This window comes from Colletotrichum aenigma (assembly GCF_013390185.1).
Source record: "Colletotrichum aenigma strain Cg56 chromosome Unknown KSG_Cg56_contig06, whole genome shotgun sequence".
Lineage (NCBI taxonomy): Eukaryota > Fungi > Ascomycota > Sordariomycetes > Glomerellales > Glomerellaceae > Colletotrichum > Colletotrichum aenigma.
In genome coordinates this window covers 3,412,221-3,432,057 of record NW_023500912.1, presented here as the reverse complement: position 1 = coordinate 3,432,057, position 19,837 = coordinate 3,412,221, and the positions used below count along the sequence as shown (strand labels likewise).

The 19,837-nt window shown below is 51.9% G+C and overlaps 7 protein-coding genes across 7 annotated transcripts; 4 read left to right on the top strand and 3 right to left on the bottom strand.

The window, feature by feature from the left end:
* Positions 1–1,160: 1,160 nt before the first annotated feature.
* On the bottom strand, positions 1,161–3,158 carry RTase-16 (putative RNA-directed DNA polymerase from transposon BS; the record flags this gene model as incomplete). The annotated part of the gene is made up of 1 exon (XM_037325188.1): positions 1,161–3,158. The coding sequence occupies one exon, from the start codon at positions 3,156–3,158 to the stop codon at positions 1,161–1,163; it is 1,998 nt and encodes a 665-aa protein (XP_037176952.1).
* A 3,466-nt stretch (positions 3,159–6,624) lies between these two features.
* prlL-0 (MFS transporter prlL) lies at positions 6,625–7,959 on the bottom strand (the record flags this gene model as incomplete). The annotated part of the gene is made up of 4 exons (XM_037325187.1): positions 6,625–7,273; positions 7,332–7,492; positions 7,552–7,668; positions 7,726–7,959. 4 exons carry the CDS (start codon positions 7,957–7,959, stop codon positions 6,625–6,627), a joined length of 1,161 nt encoding a protein of 386 aa, XP_037176953.1.
* A 714-nt stretch (positions 7,960–8,673) lies between these two features.
* dmoA-5 (Dimethyl-sulfide monooxygenase) lies at positions 8,674–10,445 on the top strand (the record flags this gene model as incomplete). The annotated part of the gene is made up of 6 exons (XM_037325186.1): positions 8,674–8,912; positions 8,970–9,036; positions 9,091–9,264; positions 9,319–9,389; positions 9,453–9,632; positions 9,680–10,445. The coding sequence occupies 6 exons, from the start codon at positions 8,674–8,676 to the stop codon at positions 10,443–10,445; spliced, it is 1,497 nt and encodes a 498-aa protein (XP_037176271.1).
* Positions 10,446–11,067: 622 nt separating this feature from the next.
* On the top strand, positions 11,068–12,282 carry yteR-3 (Unsaturated rhamnogalacturonyl hydrolase YteR; the record flags this gene model as incomplete). Its single annotated transcript, XM_037325185.1, has 2 exons — positions 11,068–12,135; positions 12,190–12,282. 2 exons carry the CDS (start codon positions 11,068–11,070, stop codon positions 12,280–12,282), a joined length of 1,161 nt encoding a protein of 386 aa, XP_037176270.1.
* Positions 12,283–12,657: 375 nt separating this feature from the next.
* Positions 12,658–13,576, top strand: maa-1 (putative maltose O-acetyltransferase; the record flags this gene model as incomplete). The annotated part of the gene is made up of 3 exons (XM_037325184.1): positions 12,658–12,827; positions 12,937–13,257; positions 13,321–13,576. The coding sequence occupies 3 exons, from the start codon at positions 12,658–12,660 to the stop codon at positions 13,574–13,576; spliced, it is 747 nt and encodes a 248-aa protein (XP_037176192.1).
* A 151-nt stretch (positions 13,577–13,727) lies between these two features.
* Positions 13,728–14,474, bottom strand: asqD-1 (O-methyltransferase asqD; the record flags this gene model as incomplete). Its single annotated transcript, XM_037325183.1, has 2 exons — positions 13,728–14,062; positions 14,120–14,474. The coding sequence occupies 2 exons, from the start codon at positions 14,472–14,474 to the stop codon at positions 13,728–13,730; spliced, it is 690 nt and encodes a 229-aa protein (XP_037176191.1).
* A 3,091-nt stretch (positions 14,475–17,565) lies between these two features.
* On the top strand, positions 17,566–19,446 carry bglC-0 (putative beta-glucosidase C; the record flags this gene model as incomplete). The annotated part of the gene is made up of 1 exon (XM_037325182.1): positions 17,566–19,446. One exon carries the CDS (start codon positions 17,566–17,568, stop codon positions 19,444–19,446), a length of 1,881 nt encoding a protein of 626 aa, XP_037177261.1.
* Between the last annotated feature and the right edge of the window lie 391 nt (positions 19,447–19,837).

The following is a 19,837-nucleotide window of genomic DNA, read 5'->3' as shown; positions in this document are numbered from 1 at the left end:
TTTAGCATGAGAAAGGTGGTTGAGAGATTTTTGATGTTTGCGGATTGGAGAGCAAATGCCCCATAAATCTGTCTGACAGTGCCTTCGATCCACCAGTCAGAGGCCTGTCATCTTCTCTTTTGGAACTCTATCTAACGTTTATCCCACGTGGAGGTCGATCTCACCAGCAGGGGATACCTAGCAGTGTGTGAGCAAGAGTTATTTTTGTCGACTCCCGATCACTCAAATATGTACAGGGGGGCTATCAATCATATAATGAGAGTGTCAACGTCTATATAAGTCAACTATGGACAGACCTTGACTGCTTTGACTGATGATCTTATCTTAAGGTGTACCCCTCCATGTGGGGGTCGTGGCTGGACGAGTAATGGCCCCAATTCGGTTCATGCCTGCGAGCTTTCTTCGCTTTCATCTCTGTCGTTTCGCTTGATGCCATCATAAAATCGCCTTTCCTCGAAGACACGAATATCATCATCAAAGTTGACCTTGCCAAGCCTCCTAGCCTTCAAGATCTTTCTTCTCACGCGCATCACATCATACTCAGTGTTTCTGGTCAACCACCAGGTCCACAAATTACCCACAAAAGACGCGATTGTCGTCGCGGCGGCGATCGCAAAGCTTGTTTTGTACCCGTTGTATGCAAACCTGGATTGGAACAGCTGCGGACCGATGACACCACCAAGCTGCGCAATGCCCGACTGCAACCCCAAAGTGAACGCGGTGCCTGTTGACCCGGACAGTGTGGCTGATCTCCATGCCCAGAAAGGAATGAAGTATGACTGATAGAAGAGCGTGCCGAGGATGCAGCTTATGTAGATTCCGTAACGGTTGGTAATTGTGAAGAAGAGGACGAAGCAAACAACCATGCCTGACATGTTGTTGTTGTTGTTGTTGTTGTTGTTGTATTTAACGCCGTGGCGGCAAGGGCGCAGCCGCCCTTGCGGCCGACCTCCCGAGGGGTATATGGCGTGGAGGGCCGCAGGCTCAAGCTATATACTCTACAGTACACGCCTCTTCCTAACGTCCTCCAAATCTTGCCCATAGGCTACTATGTGTTCTATCCGTCCCTAGTTCCCGCTGGTTCCCTGGTTCCGTTATACTCGTCAGTTCCTCTACGAGGGGGGGGGTTCGTTACTAAGGCCTAGGTTCAGACCTAGGCCCTAGTACCGCGGGCAGATCTTCCGGAAGAAATCTGTCACGCAGAGAAAGGCCTGGAAGCCTTCATGATCAGTGATTAGCCCCTTGTAGTATCGATCCAGAGATCCTATTGGTCCTATAGGCTCCTGTGGACTAGAGGGGTGGAGGGTGGGCCACTGAAGCCTCCTCGCTAAGGTCTTTCGGCAGTAGACTAGGTGGTCTGCCTCCTTTGCCTCCCCACAGGAGCAGGTAAGCAGTGCTTCTGTATGGTTAAAGCGTTGATGGTATTGTTCGAAGTCTCCATGGCCTGACCGGGCTGCTAGGAGATGATGGAGTATAGCCCGTGGCAGGGCTAGTTCAGGGGGGCAGGCAAGGGAAGCCTTAAGCCCTAGTTGGGTATAGCGGGGTGTTGCATCTTGCTTCCACCATTTTCTATACTGGCGGCATATACGTTCTCTAGCTAGCCGTTTGATCCCTGACAGGGTGGCTAGTTGGCCCCTAGGGGCTGGCATGGTTGTGCCCTCCTTGGCTAGGCTGTCTGCTTCCTCGTTCCCTTTGATGCCTTCATGCCCTGGGGACCAATGGGTTCGTATGTCATACGTCCTAGCTGCCTCTTGGATCTCAAGGAAGGCCGCTTGTGAGGAGTCTGGGACCCTGCCTCGGATCCCCTGGATAACGCTGGTATTATCGATACAGATATGTATAGGCTGGCCCTGGGAGGTAAGGAGGGCCCGTCGGAGCCCTGCCCTCGCCCCCTCAGCCTCCCCATCAAACACTTCTGCTAAGCTGAGGCGGCCGCAGCCCTGGGCTATACGTTTGTTCTTACGGTATATAACAAAGCCAAACCCTGTAGCGCCATCAGGGGCCTTAGAGCCGTCTGAGTAGATAATAGTATGCTTATCTGGCACAGTCTTAAGCCAGGCCTGGAAGATCCTTGCTGCTGCTTCCTTCGTCTGTGTGACTATAGGGTGGTGAGACCCTAGGGGGTATTGCGGCTGTAGGAGTGCTGGCCTTGGGCACCTAGGTAAGAGGCCAGCTGTTCTTTGGAGCCTGGTCTGCTGCCGCCCTGGCTGTAGAAGCCTTGGGACCAAGGGATGTTGTTGGTCAACCTTCTGTAGGCGTGTAGCGAAGCGTAGTCGCGCTGCCTCAAGGGCCACCTCTGCTGTTGGTAGGCCAGCATCTCGGATGAGGGCACTGGTTGGTGTGGTCCTCCAGACAGGTAGGATAGCCCTTGCTGCTGCTGTAATAACTCTTCCGACTCTACAGGCTAAACCCTTCTGTCCTGTGCCGACTATACTGGTGCTGCTGTTCAGGGCTGGTCTGGTCAAGCCTGCATACCAGGTCTCAGCTCCATATAGGGCTATTGGGAGGGCGCAAGCAATAGCTGCTTTTCGAACTGCAGCTGCTGGGAGCCCCCCTTTTGTGTTTGTAAGGTGCTGTAGGAAATAGGCTACCTTCTTTGCTGCTGCTACCTTTATTCCTACATGGTGTTGGAAGGTGAGTCTCCTATCAAACCAGACCCCTAACCATCTTATAGGCTTTATTGAGGCCTTGATAGTTAGGCCTCTGGCTTGGATATCTGGTAGGTCTGTTGTCTGTTGATGTTTTCTGCTGAAGTGGATTGCCTCACACTTAGCTGGGTCAAAGGCGACTTTATTTTCTGTTCCCCAGCTGAGGATACTAGTGATCTCCTGGCCTAGGGCTGTAGCGTTCTCTTCTAGCGAGGGGCTAGTAGCTACTAAGCCTATATCATCTGCATAGCCAAACCGTAGCTTCCGATCATCAGCTAGGATATCAGCTATATAGAGCAGGAAGAGGATAGGGGATAGTGGAGAGCCTTGCGGTAGTCCACAGGATAGAGGGAAGTCCTCTGTAGTAGTATCCTCTAGCCTGACGCAGGCTGTTCCGCTAGAGGTGAAGGTGTAGATCAGTCTGATCAGGCTACTAGGCCAGCCCTGCTGTCGTAGCCTGACAATAAGTCGGTTTCGTAAGACGGAATCAAACGCCCCCTTGACGTCCATTGTTGCTAGCGTCGCAGTAAGCCCTGTATCTAGAGCCCTCTCAATCTCATGGGTTAGACAGGTTGTCAGGTCGACTGCAGCCCTCCCTGGTAGGGCTCCAACCTGCTGTGGGCTGGCAACCCCTTCTAGGATAGTAAGGTAGGCCATCCTCTTTGCTATCAGCCGCTCTAAGCCTTTGCCTAAGCAGGACAGCAGGGATATTGGGCGCCAAGACCCAGTCTTAGAGAAATCTGTTTTCCCTGGCTTCTGGGTCATGACAATTTCCGCATTGCGGAAGGGTCTAGGAAAATAGCCTACTTGAACGCAGGCCTGGAAGAGCTGTTGTATAGGCTTGGCTACTAATCCCCAGGTGCATTGTAGCAACTTTGTAGTAATCCTATCAGTCCCAGGGGTTGTAGCTTTTGTCAGAGTAGCCTGGCGTACTTCCTCTATGCTAACTGTATTCTGCCAGGGTATAATACGACTTACAACCACTGGGGTACTAAAAGGGTTCCCAGATAGGTCGTCTGTAGCACTAAATCGCTCTAGTAGAGCCTTTCGCAAGGCTTGGGCTTTATCGTGGGTATTGCTGATCGTCTGCCCTTCCACTATTAGAGGCGGAGCTTTAACTGCTAGGCTAGACTTCCGCCAGCCTATAATTTTATATAGGTCTTGGTCTGTCTTAGCCTCTTCGATCTTAGCAGTCCAGTAGGTGCGTTTCGCCCTTCTCACAGTTGTTAGGAAGACTTTTTGCTCCTCTAGGATAGGGGGAGGTATGACCAGCCCAGGTTCTTGGGCCTGTTGGCGCCTAGCCTTAATAGCAGCTTGGTGGGCTACTGAGCATTCTTCTGTCCACCAGGGGGCTCCCCTACCCTGATTAGTCCGTCTCTTGCCTACAGCTTGAATAGCTGTATGGAAGAGGCTGACCAGTTGGGCAGCTAGGGTGTCCAGCTCTGCTGGGCTGGGCAGTTCCCCTAGAGTAGGTAAGGCTGTAGCCCCAGCCTTTACTAGGTCGATCAGCCGTGGTAGGGCTGACTCCGGGACTGAGAGCTGGTTATCCTGGCGTCCCTGTTCCTGGGCCCTACTCATAGGGATAGTTGTTGTGATGGCTTCGTGGTCAGCCCCTGGGTGTAGGTGTGGGCTGATATAAGCCTCAGTAAAGGGAATATTTGAGAGGGTTAGGTCGAGGGTATGCCTGTGGGTATGGGTAGGGGCCCCAAACTCCCCAATAAACAGAAGATTGTAGCCTTCCGCCCATTCTGCAATATCGTCTCCTCGATTCCGGCTAGGGGACCCAGGTTCCCAAGAGGAGTGGCGGGCATTAAGGTCCCCAGCGATAAGGGCTCTCTCTGGCGGTTGATAATCTAGAAGGAGGCTGGTTGCTTGGTTTATAGGCTCATCTGGCGGCCTATATATGTTCATAATAGTGAGGTCGCCAGCTTTCACCCATAAGATATCTCTTGATTAGGTAGGTCTTTGTTGCTGTATTTGCAGCCTTAGACCTTTGCGTGTGTAGGTCATAACCCTAGGCCTTGTGTCTCTATTGTTCCAGAAGTCAACTGGTACATAGGAGTTAAAGCCTGGGTGTGTATTAATCTGCATCTTATCTCTATAGCCTATCCAGGGTTCCTGGACCAAAACTATGTCGATCTGATCTGCCCAGCAGAGCTCTAAGAGAGCTGTATGGGCCGGGCTCCTCTTCCCCACATTACACTGGGCAACTCGTAGTACCTGTGGGGTAGCTGGCCTGAGCCTATAGCTCTGAGTCGAGGTCGAGGTGGGTGTAGGCATTAACAACGTTATAGTCAGGCTTCTGGGCTACCCTCTGGCTCCTGCTGCTGCTTGGGAGTGGATGGATAGGGCGGTTAGTTAGGGGGGGGAGGGTTTCAGAGTCTTCAGCCTCATCCTCATCCATACTGCTGCTCCCAGCTATACTAGCAGTATCTGCAACAATAATTGAGTCTTGCGTAGGTGTGAGGGGTCGAGGGCGCTTAGAAGTAGCGCTTAGCCTAGCCTCAGCTTGCTGTGTGCTGCTTCCTAGGGAGCTAGCCTGGTTTGCTAGAAGGTCGTTTGACGCCTTCTCTCCAACCTTCTGGATCCCTCGCAGTTCTTTCCGGCTTGGAATAGTAAGGTTTCTGTTAACCAGTAGGGGCCTAGCTGGGCAGTCTGCATGGCTTGCTGGGAAGGGCCCATGACAGTTAGCACACTTAGGCCTAACTAAGCAGATCCCAGCCTTATGAGTATCTAAGGGTTTGCTACAGTTCTCGCAGAGGGGTTTCCGGGTGCAGTAGCGGTTTGAGTGAAAGCCTTGGCAGCCAGGAGAGTGTCGTTTAGGGATATGCTTCCTTGGGGGGAGCAGACGAGCAGGACCTGACTGTCCAAACAGGCGGAAGCCTTCCTTAACCCATTGAGGGAGGGCGATAACCAGGCTTTGCGTAGCTGTAGCTAGATCAGGGCTATCCCGGGTTGGGCGCCAGGAGATAAGTCTTTGCTTTGTCTTTAGGAAGACCTCTTCCTCTATTTCAGATTCTATGCCAACCTTACTACCATCGAGGCTAGTAAAGTAGAGGGGGCAGAATGGGACGATATACTGATGCCACTTAGTGGGCACCTCAACCTTCTCAGCTGTAAGGCAGCTTTTGATCTCAGGGGCTCTCTGGAGAAGTAAAGCTTGGATCTCTTTGTTCTGGGGCTGAAGTGAGAAGCCTGTAGCAGTATGGCGGACCTCAACTAGGTCTTGCGGCTGTAAGTTAAGCTCTTTTGTTACCACCATCTTAACTGAGTGAGGGGCTAGGGTTCTGGAGGTAGGGATGTGTTCTGCAGGGAGCCGAACTAGTAGGCGGAGGTCCTGGGTCTGCTTAGGCTGGCGTGTGCGGCTGGTGGCCCGCCGGCCTGCTGCTGGGTTCAACCTGGGGCTGGAGCTGGGGCTGGGGCCGGGGCCGCTAGCGGTAGAGCTACTAGCTGCCTGGGCATACGTTTTTCCACTGCCGGGGCCAGGGGTGGGTCCAGAGATTTCTGCGGTTGCAAACCGGGTAAAGGTATCGATGAGGCCCTGGGCTGTAGCCTTCAGTCGTGCTGGGGCCGTCCCAATGAGGGCATCTAGGCCTCTGGCGAGGAGGTCCAGGGCCTCATCTCGGAGGGCTTGACCCTCTCGAGCCTGCTGGAGGGCGGCGGTGGCCGATCGTGGCCCCCTTCCCAAGGGCCGGATAGGGGGGGGCGTGAGGCCCCTCGGTCGTGGAGGTAGGGAGGTAGGGGGGGGAGGGGTCTGGGGGAGACTATGCATAGAGGATGAGAGGCCCCTAGGGGCCTGCGAGGGGCCCGCGGCCGGCTGTGAGGCCATCGCGGGCGAGGGTTCCGGTTGTTAGGGGGTTTATTTGGTGGTGTTAGTGTTCAGATTGCAGACCCAGCACGGCACTAACAGTGGGTGCCGGCGGGATTGTATGTAGGAGGGAAGTGCCATGCCTGACATGATGATCCTGGATTTGCGTTAGCTCTGATATCCTGGAAGTGATCCGGGGGATACGAACATGATAAGTGCGGGCCGGACGATGTAGGCCTTCGACATGAACCAGGCTGAGAAAATGAGACCTAGGATGGCAGCTGCAGCTGGCGGAATGTTGAGCAACTGGTTCTTCGGCAGACCCACGACCCCCAGGTTGGTGACAATCGTCGGCAAATACCACGTGAGCGCATATCCGCCAATGTTGATCAATGTTTGCGACAACATGAAGGACCAAATGAGTGGCGTCTTCAGCACCGCAAAGATCTCCTTTTTGGAGAAGTCTGGATCGTTGGTGAGCGGCGCGTTCTCTGGCAGTCGAGCCTCAATGAACTCTTGCTCGCGTTTGGTAAACCATCGATCGCTTCGAGGAGACTTTGGGTAATCGGGTAAGTACCAGAACACAGCGCCTGAGAAAACGATCGTCGCCAGCCCTTCGAGTAGATATACCCATCTCCAGGCGCTAAGACCACCGATGCCATTCATGTAGCTGATACCATAACAGAGCAGAGACCCGATTATACCTGCAAGATTCGAGGTGGCGAAGAACCAAGTCACGGGCTTGCCGATTTCATCGGTGCGGTACCAGCTGGATAGCTGGGCCATGACTCCTGGAAACATGCCCGCCTCGAACATTCTGTCGCACCAAGTCAGTCTATATTGAGCAAATCATACTCAAGGGGGCTAGTGCCTACCCTAGCAAGAAGCGCATCGCATAAAGCTGGTGCCGATTCTGTGCCGCGGCATGGCATGCGGTAATGATTCCCCACGTAAGGAAGATGCGAGATTGCCACAGATGCGGACTCATGCGCTTAAGAAGAAGATTGCTTGGTGCTTCAAACACGATATATGCAATCTTGAAGGTGTTAGTCTTATGCGCGAGGTGTATTGTGCGTGTTCGGATGATATACTCACTCCGTAAATAGACCCAACCCAGTTGTATTGGTCAGAAGTCATACTAAGCTCCTTCATGATGTTTCGAGATTCGCCGATCTGGAGAACACGAACATTTGCCGCGTTGCTTTGGTCAATCTTCATTGTTCTCAGTCAGTTACGTGTCAATACTTCTTCAGCCCACAGCCGACATACCTGTTTGATCATGTACATGAAACCAATGATAATTAAGAACCTCTTGTCGATCTTGTTCAAAACGCTGCGCTCTTCGTCGGCTGAGAACGTTGACAAGAACGCTGCCCTAGCTTCAGGGTCATCTCGAAGATTGTCGACATTCGACCGAGCCACAGTGGCATTAGCCTGCTTTCGAGTCGCTGCCGCCGCGTCATGGTTGACTCGGACTTCGTCAGGCTGAATGGTGGAGCTCATGGTGCAGTATCTCGGTGACTTTCTGTGGACAGGTCATCTTTATCTTCAACGGGAAATTCTCTATTGAATACCCGATGCCGGGCAGAACCTCGTCACTTGCGGCGTGTTACCGACGTGCCGCATCCTTATCAGCGGGGGTTCGGGGGTGGCATGTATGATGTGCTTGATGTCCATATGGCGATATAAGCTGCGCATACTTACATGGAGGTCTAAAGTGCCATTGGTGAGGTGCTGGGATTGCACTTGATTCGTTGAGGGACGCCGAGAGTGGATGGCGAAATCCCGGCCCACCATGCCACCATCCGGCCAACCTCGCACGCTGTCGCAACAGCTCCGATTTTGAGCACAACCCGGCTAAAACCCGTTGTTTTCGCGCCACAATTGTAGTTGTTCTTTTGTGGTATTCAATGTCTAGAGAATATTTGCAGCCAAGCTAGGTTCTGTGTCCGATACAGGACCCGACTTCCAGGGCACCGGGGGAAAGTATGGGACTTATGCGTGATACGTCGGAAGGATTCTTCACGCAAGACTCGGGCACGATGGCGCAAACCAGCAGAGTCAGTATAATACAATGATTCTTTCGGGCAATTGGTTGAGCTAGACTGGGTGTAGACACTCAAAGCATCTTGCAGTGGTCGTGTTCATTCCCCCTTCAACACATCGCTTGGCTGCACCTAGACTGCTTACCTAACCGCCGGCTGAACTTCACTCACGATGACTTCATCAGAGGCCCAAAATGAAAGCAATGGAACCAAACCCAAAAAGGAAATTTTGCTCAATGCCTTCGACATGTTCACGGTGGGCCATCTGTCATTCGGGCAGTGGCGAAACCCGAAGGACCGGGCCAAGGATAAGCGCCGGGATCTCACTTACTGGACCGACCTAGCCAAGCTCTTGGATAAGGGGGGCTTCGTAGGCCTTTTCCTAGCAGACACATTTGGTCCCTACGACACGTAAGTGTTTCCATTCCGGAAGTTCATGGTGATCACCGTTTTAATCCAGTCTTGCAGATACAAGGGCAGCGCTGAGCCATCTGTAAGGACCGGGGCCCAGTGGCCAATGGCCGATCCTGTCATCGTGAGTGAGCCCCAGATAACCTGAAAGGCAACTTAAGCTGATTCCTGGCCAAAGCCTGTCTCAGCAATGGCAGCGGTGACGAAGAATTTGGGCTTCGCGATAACAACGTCTACCTCTTATGAGCAGGCCTATGTTGTTGCTAAGCGTTTTGCCACTCTTGACCATCTCACCAAGGGTCGTTTTGGCTGGAACATTGTCACTAGTTGGAAAGAATCTGCATCTAAGGCTGTAGGTGTTTTCAGTTTAAGGTTATTGGACAGCTGGAGCTGACGAGTAGGACAGGTCGGATTGCCTCTTGTAGAGCACGACACTCGGTATGAAAATGCGGATGAATACCTCCGTGTGTTATACAAGTGGGTTTCTGAGCACCTATGAGCAGATCACAACTCAAAAGGTCTTTCTGACATCGCACCCAGGCTTTGGGAAGGTTCATGGTCAGACACAGCGTTGAAGGAAGACGCAGAGAACGGCATCTACTCCGACTACTCTCAGATCAGACCTATTCACCACCATGGCAAATTTCACGTCGACGCGCCATTCTTGACAGACCCATCTCCTCAGCGCACGCCAGTTCTGTTTCAAGCCGGAACATCGCCGTAAGTCACTGTACCGTTTTTGGATACACCAAGCTTATGCGTAACAGAGCCGGAATTAAGTTTGGCTCGACCCATGCCGAAGGCATCTTCGTCGCTGGTCTGTCACCTCATGTTGTGGCACCTCGAGTCAAGGCTATCCGTGAAGGCGCAATCGCTGCTGGTCGCGACCCCTATTCTGTCAAGGTTTTTGCTATGATCACTCCCATCATCGGCAAAGACGATGAAGACGCCAAGCGCAAGTACGAAGAAGCCCTGAAGTATGTCTTGATCGAGGGAGGTCTTGCTCAATTCTCGGCTACGACGGGTATCGACGTTTCACAGTTCGACCTTGATCATGATCTCACGGAGAAGGATGTCGCAAACCATTTGCAGAGAATCCACTCTTCTTTTTACAATCTGCGCTACCGCGGCAACGATGTCCCCAAGCTGACACCTCGCAACTTGGGCACCGTCACGGCAATTGGTGGCAATGGAGCTATGCCAGTTGGAACAGCCGCCCAGGTCGCGGACGTCTTTCAGGAGTGGGTTGACATTGCCGATGTCGATGGCTTCAATATCGGATACGTCATCACACCTGGCAGTTTTGAAGACGCCGTTGAATATCTCGTCCCTGAACTAAGAAGTCGGGGACTGTTGCCGGAAGCAATTCCGGCGGATGCCCCTGCGCCTACCTTCCGCGAGCAGATCTATGGTCTCGGACAGAAGGGGCTAAGATCTGATCATCCCGGGTTCAAGTACAAGTATGACATCTATGAGGAGACTATTGCCAAGGAAGAGGCGACAAGAGCAGATGCAGGAAATGAAAGGCCATAAGGCTTCAGAACAGGTGGCTAGAGCACATCCTCGAGGACAAAGGAACGTATAATGCTCGAAGAAAATTCAAGCTTCCATTTTTTTTTTTTTTTTTCAAATAAGCCTGCCTGCCTTTGTCTGCGACCGAGATCACCGCAGCGACAAGATGAAGTTCCTGGTGATCTACCTGCACGAAGGCCCCGGGATACGGAATTGCAGTATAGCCTAAAGACAGTACAGCGTCCAACGGCGAGCTCCATGCCAGTCCGACTTCCCATGAGGATGCCACCTCCCCGCAGTATCTCGCGGTCGCCAAGATCTGCCCCGCGCCGCAGCGGAGCCGATCGGGGGCAATCTTGGCACGGGATGTAATTTTCCACAACTCAGACCGACTATTAGGTCGAAATTCATCCAGAGAATGCAGGATGATCCAATTTGTCCGTCCAGGAACCATTCACTCGGTGTGGAATGGATGCATTGTCAGGGTTGTTCGGAATAATCGCCATCAAGGCGCATTGCCGAACCAGCATGTTAAATGGTCACCAGAATGAGTAAATATCGATAGATCTCCGATTCAAATAAGTCGTGTCAGTTTCTTTGGAAGACAGATCAATTTCATTTGGGACAATACATCTTGCCAAAAATGAGGTCTGTGAATGCGGCGCTTGTAGTAGGCGTTGTGGCAGCAATCCTGGGTGCGGGCGCGCCAGCATGCAATCATCCTCCGTATTCTGCATGGATGACCGACTCGATGATCCGACGCGGAGTTGAGCCAAGTTTTCACTACGATCAGGCGACTCTATATACTTCTTTTGAGGCTATATATGAGCATGCGAAGAACCAGACGATTTACGACTACTACCGAGCCCAAGTCGACGCGGTGATCTTTCCCAATGGCACCATTGACGGTTTCAACTATTTGCGCTACAGTCTTGATCCCTACCGCTTTGGCAACAACGCGCTTTACTGGTACGAGAAAACAGGAGAAGAAAAATATCGCATTGCTGCAGATGGAATCAAGAGAACCCTGGACAACCACCCGCGCACACCTACAGGCGGCTTATGGCATCGCGAGGTCGTGTACCCGAATCAGATGTGGCTCGACGGCATCTACATGGCTGATACCTTCTATGCGAAGTATGTGTCGTTATTCCAGCCAGATAACCAAACAGCTTGGGACGATATTGTACTTCAGTTCGACAACATCGACGCCCGCACTCGGCGAGATGACAATCTGCTGGTCCATGGGTACGACGAGAGCAAGCAAGCTGTGTGGGCCGATCCCGAAACTGGCGCTGCGCCGCTGGTGTGGGGCCGTGCCGATGGATGGTATTTCATGGCTTTGCTCGAGGTCATCGACTTGCTCCCTGAAGAGCACCCCGGACGGGAAAGACTTCTAGGATACTTCAAGGGGTTGGCACAAGGCCTCAAAGGCGCCCAGGACGAGTCGGGTGGTTGGTGGAACGTCATGGAAAAGCGCTACGAGGACGTCGAGGGCAACTACATCGAGAGCAGCGCAAGCGTCATGTTCACCTTCGGTTGGCTCAAAGGACTCAACCTGGGATATCTTTCTGAAGCGGATTATTTGGATGTCGCGAAGAAAGCGTGGAACAGTATGGTGGATATGTTCGTCACTCGCAACGACAATGGCACGATCAACTGGGAAGGCACAGTCATGGTAGGGAGTCTGGGAAGCAATGCCACCTTTGAGGTAACAACACTCTTTTCATCCGTCTTCGGAACAGAGAGACTGATATTTCACCAGTACTACTCGAGCATTGGCCTTCGCCAGAACGACCTTCGAGGCGCTGGAGTCTTTATGATCGCTGCTCTTGAATGGGAAAAGCGATTTCCTTGAGATTCTTTGTCAGAAGGCAATGGGGGAATCTTGACCTGAAGTTTATGGTCTGTGCCACAAGGATAAGCACAGGGTATTCTACTTCTGTTTCAGTCATCAAAGCTACTTCTGATCAATACGTTACCGTTGACCCGGCGTCTTTGGTGAATCTCACATCCCTTCCGGCGCAGTGTTTGACACCAAATTCACTCGTAGCTTCGATTCACTGATCAAGAGACCTGTCACCCAGACTTTGGAGCGCAAGTTACTACTTAAATGACACATCGTCAGCTTCATTCGTCTACTAATTCCCCACATCCACAAGAGCCTCAATTGACACTTAGAACACAAAACACATCCCCAACCAAGACCTATCAGCCTCCCTGTTCCATCATCATGACTCAACCAAGGGCCAAAGAGATCTCCGCATACCGCGACGGTATTTCGTATCCGGTCAGACAGAAGGACTTTTGGAACGCTTTGGCTAGATGCGCGAAAGCCTGCGGGGAGTTCAACAATCTTCCCAATGACGCAACCCCCGAGGAAAAGTCAGCAGCTTGGCGCAAGTGAGTAGTCCCAGATTATCTTCGTATCATTCTTGTCCAACGTTTCAGGACAATCAAGTCATATGCGACATGGCATCGTATGGAATAAAACTAACCATTCTTCGACTAGGATCGTCGCCCCCACCTCAAGCGCCGGCACACCAGTCAGCTCTGCCAACGATTTCCCCACCCCGTCCGTCAAAGGACCGATCAGAATTGACTACGGCCTGCGTGTTCACATTGCTGCGAGCACTTTCATCAACCATAACTGCACCATTCTTGATACCCCTGTTGCCGACGTTCGTATTGGTAAACATTGTTCACTCGGACCTCATGTCAGTATCTACAGCGTCGGACACAACCTCAACTCGGACACGCATCCCAGAATCAGCTTTGGAAAGCCAGTCACCATCGAAGATGGCTGCTGGATTGGAGGAAATGTAACTATTTTGTGAGTTGACACCTCTGCCACGGCTGCTAGCAGTGATTGGGATGTAAGACTAACTCATGATAGAGGCGGCGTCAAGATCGGGGCTGGTTCGACGATTGCCGCTGGCAGCGTTGTACGCAGTGACATTCCTCCTAGATCCGTTGCTGCTGGAGTACCTGCCCGTGTTATTCGCCAAATCCGTCCTGGCGAGGAACACGACGCTTTCCCTGTGGCTTCGCTACATGTCGCTCTACAGATCCCCAGCAATCACGGCGGTGTTGAACACATGAATGAGGCGACTAGAGTGCGCCTGGACGAATTTCTCGGCGAGCAAGACTAAATCTTTCGGGAGAAATTTCGCAGCTTTCCTTTCGGCGCACATCTCGGGGTAGCGACGAGCGAAGAGGGGATATCAAGGGGCGCAACAGCATAAATTGATTAGGTAGAGATATTGCGAGCTCACCAGCGACTAGACTTCTCCAACAATTACATTAAAGCCTTGCCGCTCCTTCCATAAGCTCAACCTCAAGAATTCCCTGGACCGATGACGGTGAACCCCATATCTTAACAATCTTCAACCCAATTGACTCGATCAGCTCACGCCACTCTTTCTCTGTTCGCTCCTTGGCAGAACCAAACGCCATCATAGTGATGTCGTAACTCGCAGCATGAGGGTGCACAGGCCTACTGTCGTCCAACACATGGTCATGAATGAGGATCTTGCTGTACCCTGGCTTCATGGCAACCTTTTGGTTCTCGAGAATTTTGAGAACGATTTTGTCAGGCCAATCGTGAAGAATATGGTGCATGTAGTACGCCCGCGCATCTACCGCAAAATGAGTGATCTGAGGCCGCATTCAAAGACACAATCGTGCGAACTTACGCTTGATTGGTTGAGGTTTGAAGAAGTCATATGCAAGCTTATTGACCCCCTTGAACTGGCATGCTTCCTCGTCTGCAATGACGGACGGGAGGTCTTGCAAGTACAGCCTCGACGCTGTCTCGGGATATTTCTCCACGAACGGCTTGAGATCTTGGCCAATGCTACCTCCCACATCGACAAGAAGCGGCAGGTTTGGGTCAGAATCCAAGAGGGTGTGGCAAGGGTAGACAGAGGTCCATCTGGCTTGACTTGACGTCGAAAGTTTCTGGACGACGTTGAACCCCTTTCCCTCCTCAGGGTACTTCTCAAGGTAACCAAAAAGACCACCTTCCCAGTTGAATGCGGAGTCGAACATTGTGTCGCGACTGCGTGTCGGATTGACAAAGCTTGTCTTTTTGAGAAACATTGGCATGTGGTGCAGCATTGGTACCGTGAATTTGTGACTGTGAAACATCAGTATCCCTTGATTGGGCTATGAGTGTATCAGGGAGAAATACTGGAAATGAAGCATGTGCTTGTAATTATTGTCTGCCAGTTGCGCGAAAAAGGGAGTAGGTTCGAATTTTCCAGTATTGGTGATTTTGATAAGACGGTTGGCAGCTAGGAGACGAAGCAGACGGCCTAAAGCTGTTAGTACATGAAGAGATGAGGAAGTTGCCATAGGGTGCTCACGAAGTAGTGCGGGATCACATGGAGTTGCGACCCATTGAGCGAGCTCTGTCTCTGTCGCCGGCCTATTGCCATTCTCGTTCCATTTCTCGAAGAGTTGCAGGCTTTCAAATGTTTCCAATGCAGCTAGAACGGACGGCTGCGCAGGCCAGTCAGCAGCGAGAACGTTATATAAGCCGGCTCATCATTTAGAGGAAACTTGCTCCACTGAGATAAAGTCTCATGTATGTGTCCCACGGCGACTCGATGTCAATCATGAGTTCATACATCCTGAGCACGATTCTCATGCGGTCGTCTTCGCTCATATCAGCGAGTGATGCTTTCAGGTCATCAGCTGAGCGCAAGAAGGCCTCTGCAGCCCTACGCCCATTCACTTGCGATGCCATATTGATAGGATTTGGCGTTCGAAAAACTGTCTTTGGTATCCTGCTGAGCGAGATATTAGACGTGGTCGTCGTGGTCGTAGTTAAGTCTCGAGAAGAAAGTCCAACGTGTGAGTGTCAAAATACGATTGCTGTTGTCGTGGTTGTACTTCAATATGATACCATAGGGCTTGTGTAGGGCCTTGTACGACTGCCTCCATCTCTCCTCTTCCTCAAATACTCCATGCTAGGGCAGCAAAGTCATCCGTCGGAGGAACTGTGCAGCCGTGCCCTGGGAATCGTCTGATAGATAGACTTCCGTGAGCTTTGACTTTTGCGTTGCAGGACGTGTAAAAGCGCGGGAACACAACGTTTTGCTATTTGTGATTGGTTGAGATTTCAGGGTGGTGTACGTTAAGCTATCGCGAAACTTGGACCCAGGGAGAAGCGGAGGTCTCAGAAAGTCTGAAAGCATACCATGTGAAATGAACGTTTCTGCATGAGATCAACTGAAATTACGGAATGGTCAGCGTGCATCATATGCTTCCTCGTGTAAATATTCTAACCCAGCTGCCTCGGGCAAATTGGGTTCACCGGGGAGATAACCGTGATGAATTCTACCAGCAGGCCCACACCCTCCCTCCGATTTCCGGTCCGGACCAGTCGGAACGGTGCCCGGGTATTGGCCAAAACTCCGGCCGTTCGCTGCTCTCCGCCTTGGCCAAAGCCACGATGAGGATACTCAACACAAATCAAGGACTCAATTTTATCGAAGTCTGTTGGTCCCCAAACCCCGCATTACATATCCAATGATATCAACACTTCGAATTCGACTGTTGAGTACCTTGGTTGGACTCAATCGCAGCATCCTCAATCCGCCCTTTCTCCAAGTTCAGCGTTGAACATATCTTCAGAAGACTCTGCATCAGCTGGCCGGTTTACGCCGGTGTTCTGGAATGAGGACGTGGGCAGCTATGACGTCGACCGGAGAACATGCGACTGTTTTGACCATTCCGCCAAGCTTCTTCTTGAACATTAGCGAAGGCCACTCCAAAGAATCGATTATTTGGAAGGGTTGCATGGCAAAACTTCGGCGGCTTGGGTCAGATTTTCTACTCTCCATCCCCTCACGTTCGACAAGTTACGAGCAGGCCTCCAGCGTGGGGCCGGTCCCCACCGGGACTGTCGAAAGGGAGCCTGATTGTAAGCAATTACAATGTCATGAATTGAAATGGTGAGCATAATAGCCAAGCGGTGAGCGGGAAAGTTGGAGATGCCAAGCGTTTAACATGTGCCGAACGTGGAGCCGTCGATATAGGATTGACAGGTGACCACCAACCCGGTTTACCAAAGGGCAACTGATCCCCGCTTCCCCGCAACATCCACTGTCACAACACCACAAGTCTCGTGCTTTTGTTTGCCCCGAGAGTCCAGACACCGTGAGCTGAGCTGATGAGTAGCATTCCACTCACGGACTAGACATGAGTCTTCACGAATGCGGGCTTCGGATTGCGGGGGAAGACAACAGGTAACCTGCTCGAGGACCCGCCATCCTCGAGGTAGGGCCGATTCAAAGCCCCAGCTCAGTAATTCCAAGCAATTTCCAGATTTTCACCCCAGCATAGCATCATCGGCGAGGTCGATTTATGGTCAAGTCTGTGCCCTAATGTGGAGCAATCGAAGCTCTGGGGTCCCCGCATGTGTTCCGTTCTGCTGGTGACCCGAACATATGCCGACAGCTCCGGTCGGCAGACGATATCCCTGTATGAAGAGTGTCTATGCCTCACCGTCATCTCATTTCGTAGGGAGAAACTTCAGTTATGGTCATACTCTGTACCTCAAGTCACGAATGTCAGGAACATGGTCTTTTCTGAAAGTCGTACAATGGACGTTGGCATTAGAGATGAAGTCGACTACAGATTTCTCAGCATCGCAAAGAGCAGACCGTCATGTGGTTCCCATAAGCCAGCACTTGACATCTAGCATTCTGTTCTCATACAGGAAGCTATTGCCGCTACCGGCTCGGGATTCTGCCATTGTCGCGCTGGCCTGCCCCCGACTTCCGAGCTGCCCCTCCATTGTTATGGGGGCATCACCACCTCGTACGTGTATTGAACCCCTCTTCAGCCATTCCAGCGTCATCACTCCAGTTATTTGGACCGAAGCAAGGCCGTAAGATATGTTGCCAAGAGTAGCCTTTCCTAATTCTTTCGTGATTCCCACCTCACTGGTCTTGCAGCCCAAAGGCTCAAGGACTCGAAGTTTGCCAGCCAATGGTAAAGGTTGCAGCCATGGAGGCAGTCTCTGGCATAAATACCTGCTGCTCTTCGGAAGGTTCATCAGAATGGCCACTCACCTCGATATCTCAGTCTCCATTGAACCTCATTTATACGCCTGTGGGAGGCCAGTTAAGACATGAAGTCCGACTTGACGACACTTGCCTTGGCACTGCTGCCACTGGGCGTTAACAGCAACCCCACAGCACGATACCCTTGGCTCACTCATCGTGACGACTCTCTGCCTATTTACAAGAACTCTTCTTACTGCGTCGAAGCTCGAGTGGAAGATCTAGTCCAGCGCATGACGCTGGAAGAAAAGGCCGGTCAGCTTTTTCAAACTCAGCTCTACCAAGGACCCAATGGCACCCTTGAAGAAGGCGATGAGGCCGCACGCCGCAACAGCACCGACAACATGATCGGTGACAAGCACATGACGCACTTCAACCTCGTCGGAGATATTACCGACGCCAAGCAAGTTGCTGAATTCGTCAACCTCGTTCAGCAACGCGCTTTGGACACCCGCCTGGGTATCCCTGTCACGCTGTCGACAGACCCAAGGCACCACTTCACTGAAAACATTGGAACCGGCTTCCAAGCTGGTGTTTTCTCCCAATGGCCTGAGACTCTTGGGCTCGCTGCTCTCCGAGACGCTGAGCTGGTGAAGAAGTTCGCCGAGATCGCGCGAGAGGAGTACATCGCCGTTGGCATCAGGTCAGCGTTGCATCCTCAGGTTGATCTAGCCACTGAACCACGATGGGCACGTCTCGGAAATACCTGGGGTGAGAACGCAACTTTGACCAGCGAGCTCATCGTTGCCTACATTAAGGGCTTCCAGGGAGAGACATTGGGACCCCACTCTGTCACGACAGTGACGAAGCACTTCCCTGGAGGCGGACCGATGGAGAATGGCGAAGACTCTCACTTCACCTACGGCAAGAACCAGACTTATCCCGGCAACAACCTTGAGTATCATCTCATCCCATTCAAAGCTGCTATCGCCGCAGGTGCGAGACAAATGATGCCGTACTATTCCCGTCCCATTGGAACTCAATACGACCCCGTCGGCTTCTCTTTCAACAAGCAGATTGTCACAGACCTTTTGAGACAACAACTTGGCTTCAATGGTATTGTGGTTACTGACTGGGGACTCATCACTGACACTGTGATCCGTGGCCAAGACATGCCAGCCCGTGCCTGGGGTGTCGAGAACACAACCGAGCTCGAGCGTGCAGCTCGTATTCTGGACGCTGGCTGTGATCAGTTTGGCGGCGAGCAGCGCCCTGAACTCATCATTCAGTTGGTAAATGAGGGTATCGTCGCCGAAGAACGTCTTGACGTCTCCGTTCGTCGTCTGCTTCGTGAGAAGTTCATCCTCGGCCTCTTTGACAACCCTTTTGTGGACCCCGAGGCCGCTTCGAGAGTAGTAGGCAATGACTACTTTGCTCGCCTTGGCAATGAAGCTCAGCGCAGGGCCTACACACTTCTCACCAACAAGAACGACATCTTGCCGCTCAAGGCTGTCAAGACAGAGACTAGATTCTACATCGAAGGTTTCAACGCCACATTCATCGAGGCTCGCAACCTGACCGTTGTTGACACGCCCGAAGAGGCCGACTATGCGCTGATCCGCGTCAACGCCCCCTACGAGCCTCGCAGCGGAGGATTTGAAGCCAGCTACCACGCCGGCTCCCTTGAGTTCAATGCCACCGAGAAAGCAAGACAGGCTGCCATCTACTCAGCGGTCCCCACCATCGTGGATGTCATCTTGGATCGGCCAGCGGCTATCCCTGAAGTCATCGATGCTGCTTCGGCAGTACTTGGAAGCTTCGGTAGTGGAACCGAAGCATTCCTGGACGTCATCTTCGGCATTAGCTCTCCGGAAGGAAAGCTGCCCTTCGACCTTCCACGGTCTATGGAGGCTGTTGAGGAGGCTTTTGAAGACGTTCCTTACGATACGAAGGACCCTGTCTTCAGGTTTGGCCACGGATTGAGATATGCTGATAAGTGTGTTGCGTAAATACGTCGACTGATTCCTTTTCGGGCTCTTGAACAGGGGGGAAGTAATGAACAGCGGGCTGGAAGGGAAGGTCAACGAAAAAACGGTATGATCTGATGAGTTTATCGGAGGGGGAAACATGGGTATTATAAAGCTTCACGTACATACCTAATTACTTGCTGAATTTGGACATCCTTATGAATTGATGGGATCATTTATCCCTTGCTTCTGATCTTCGAAGCCATGTTTCCGTAATTTGCTGTTTCGTGTCAATCCCAGACGTGAAACTGATTTACGCAACTCTCAACGTGTGTAACGTTGTTGCATATCCATTTTGGAATCATCAATGAAGGAGATTCATCAGTACCTGAGATGTATGATATCTACATTGGGGATAGCACATGCCAAGCAT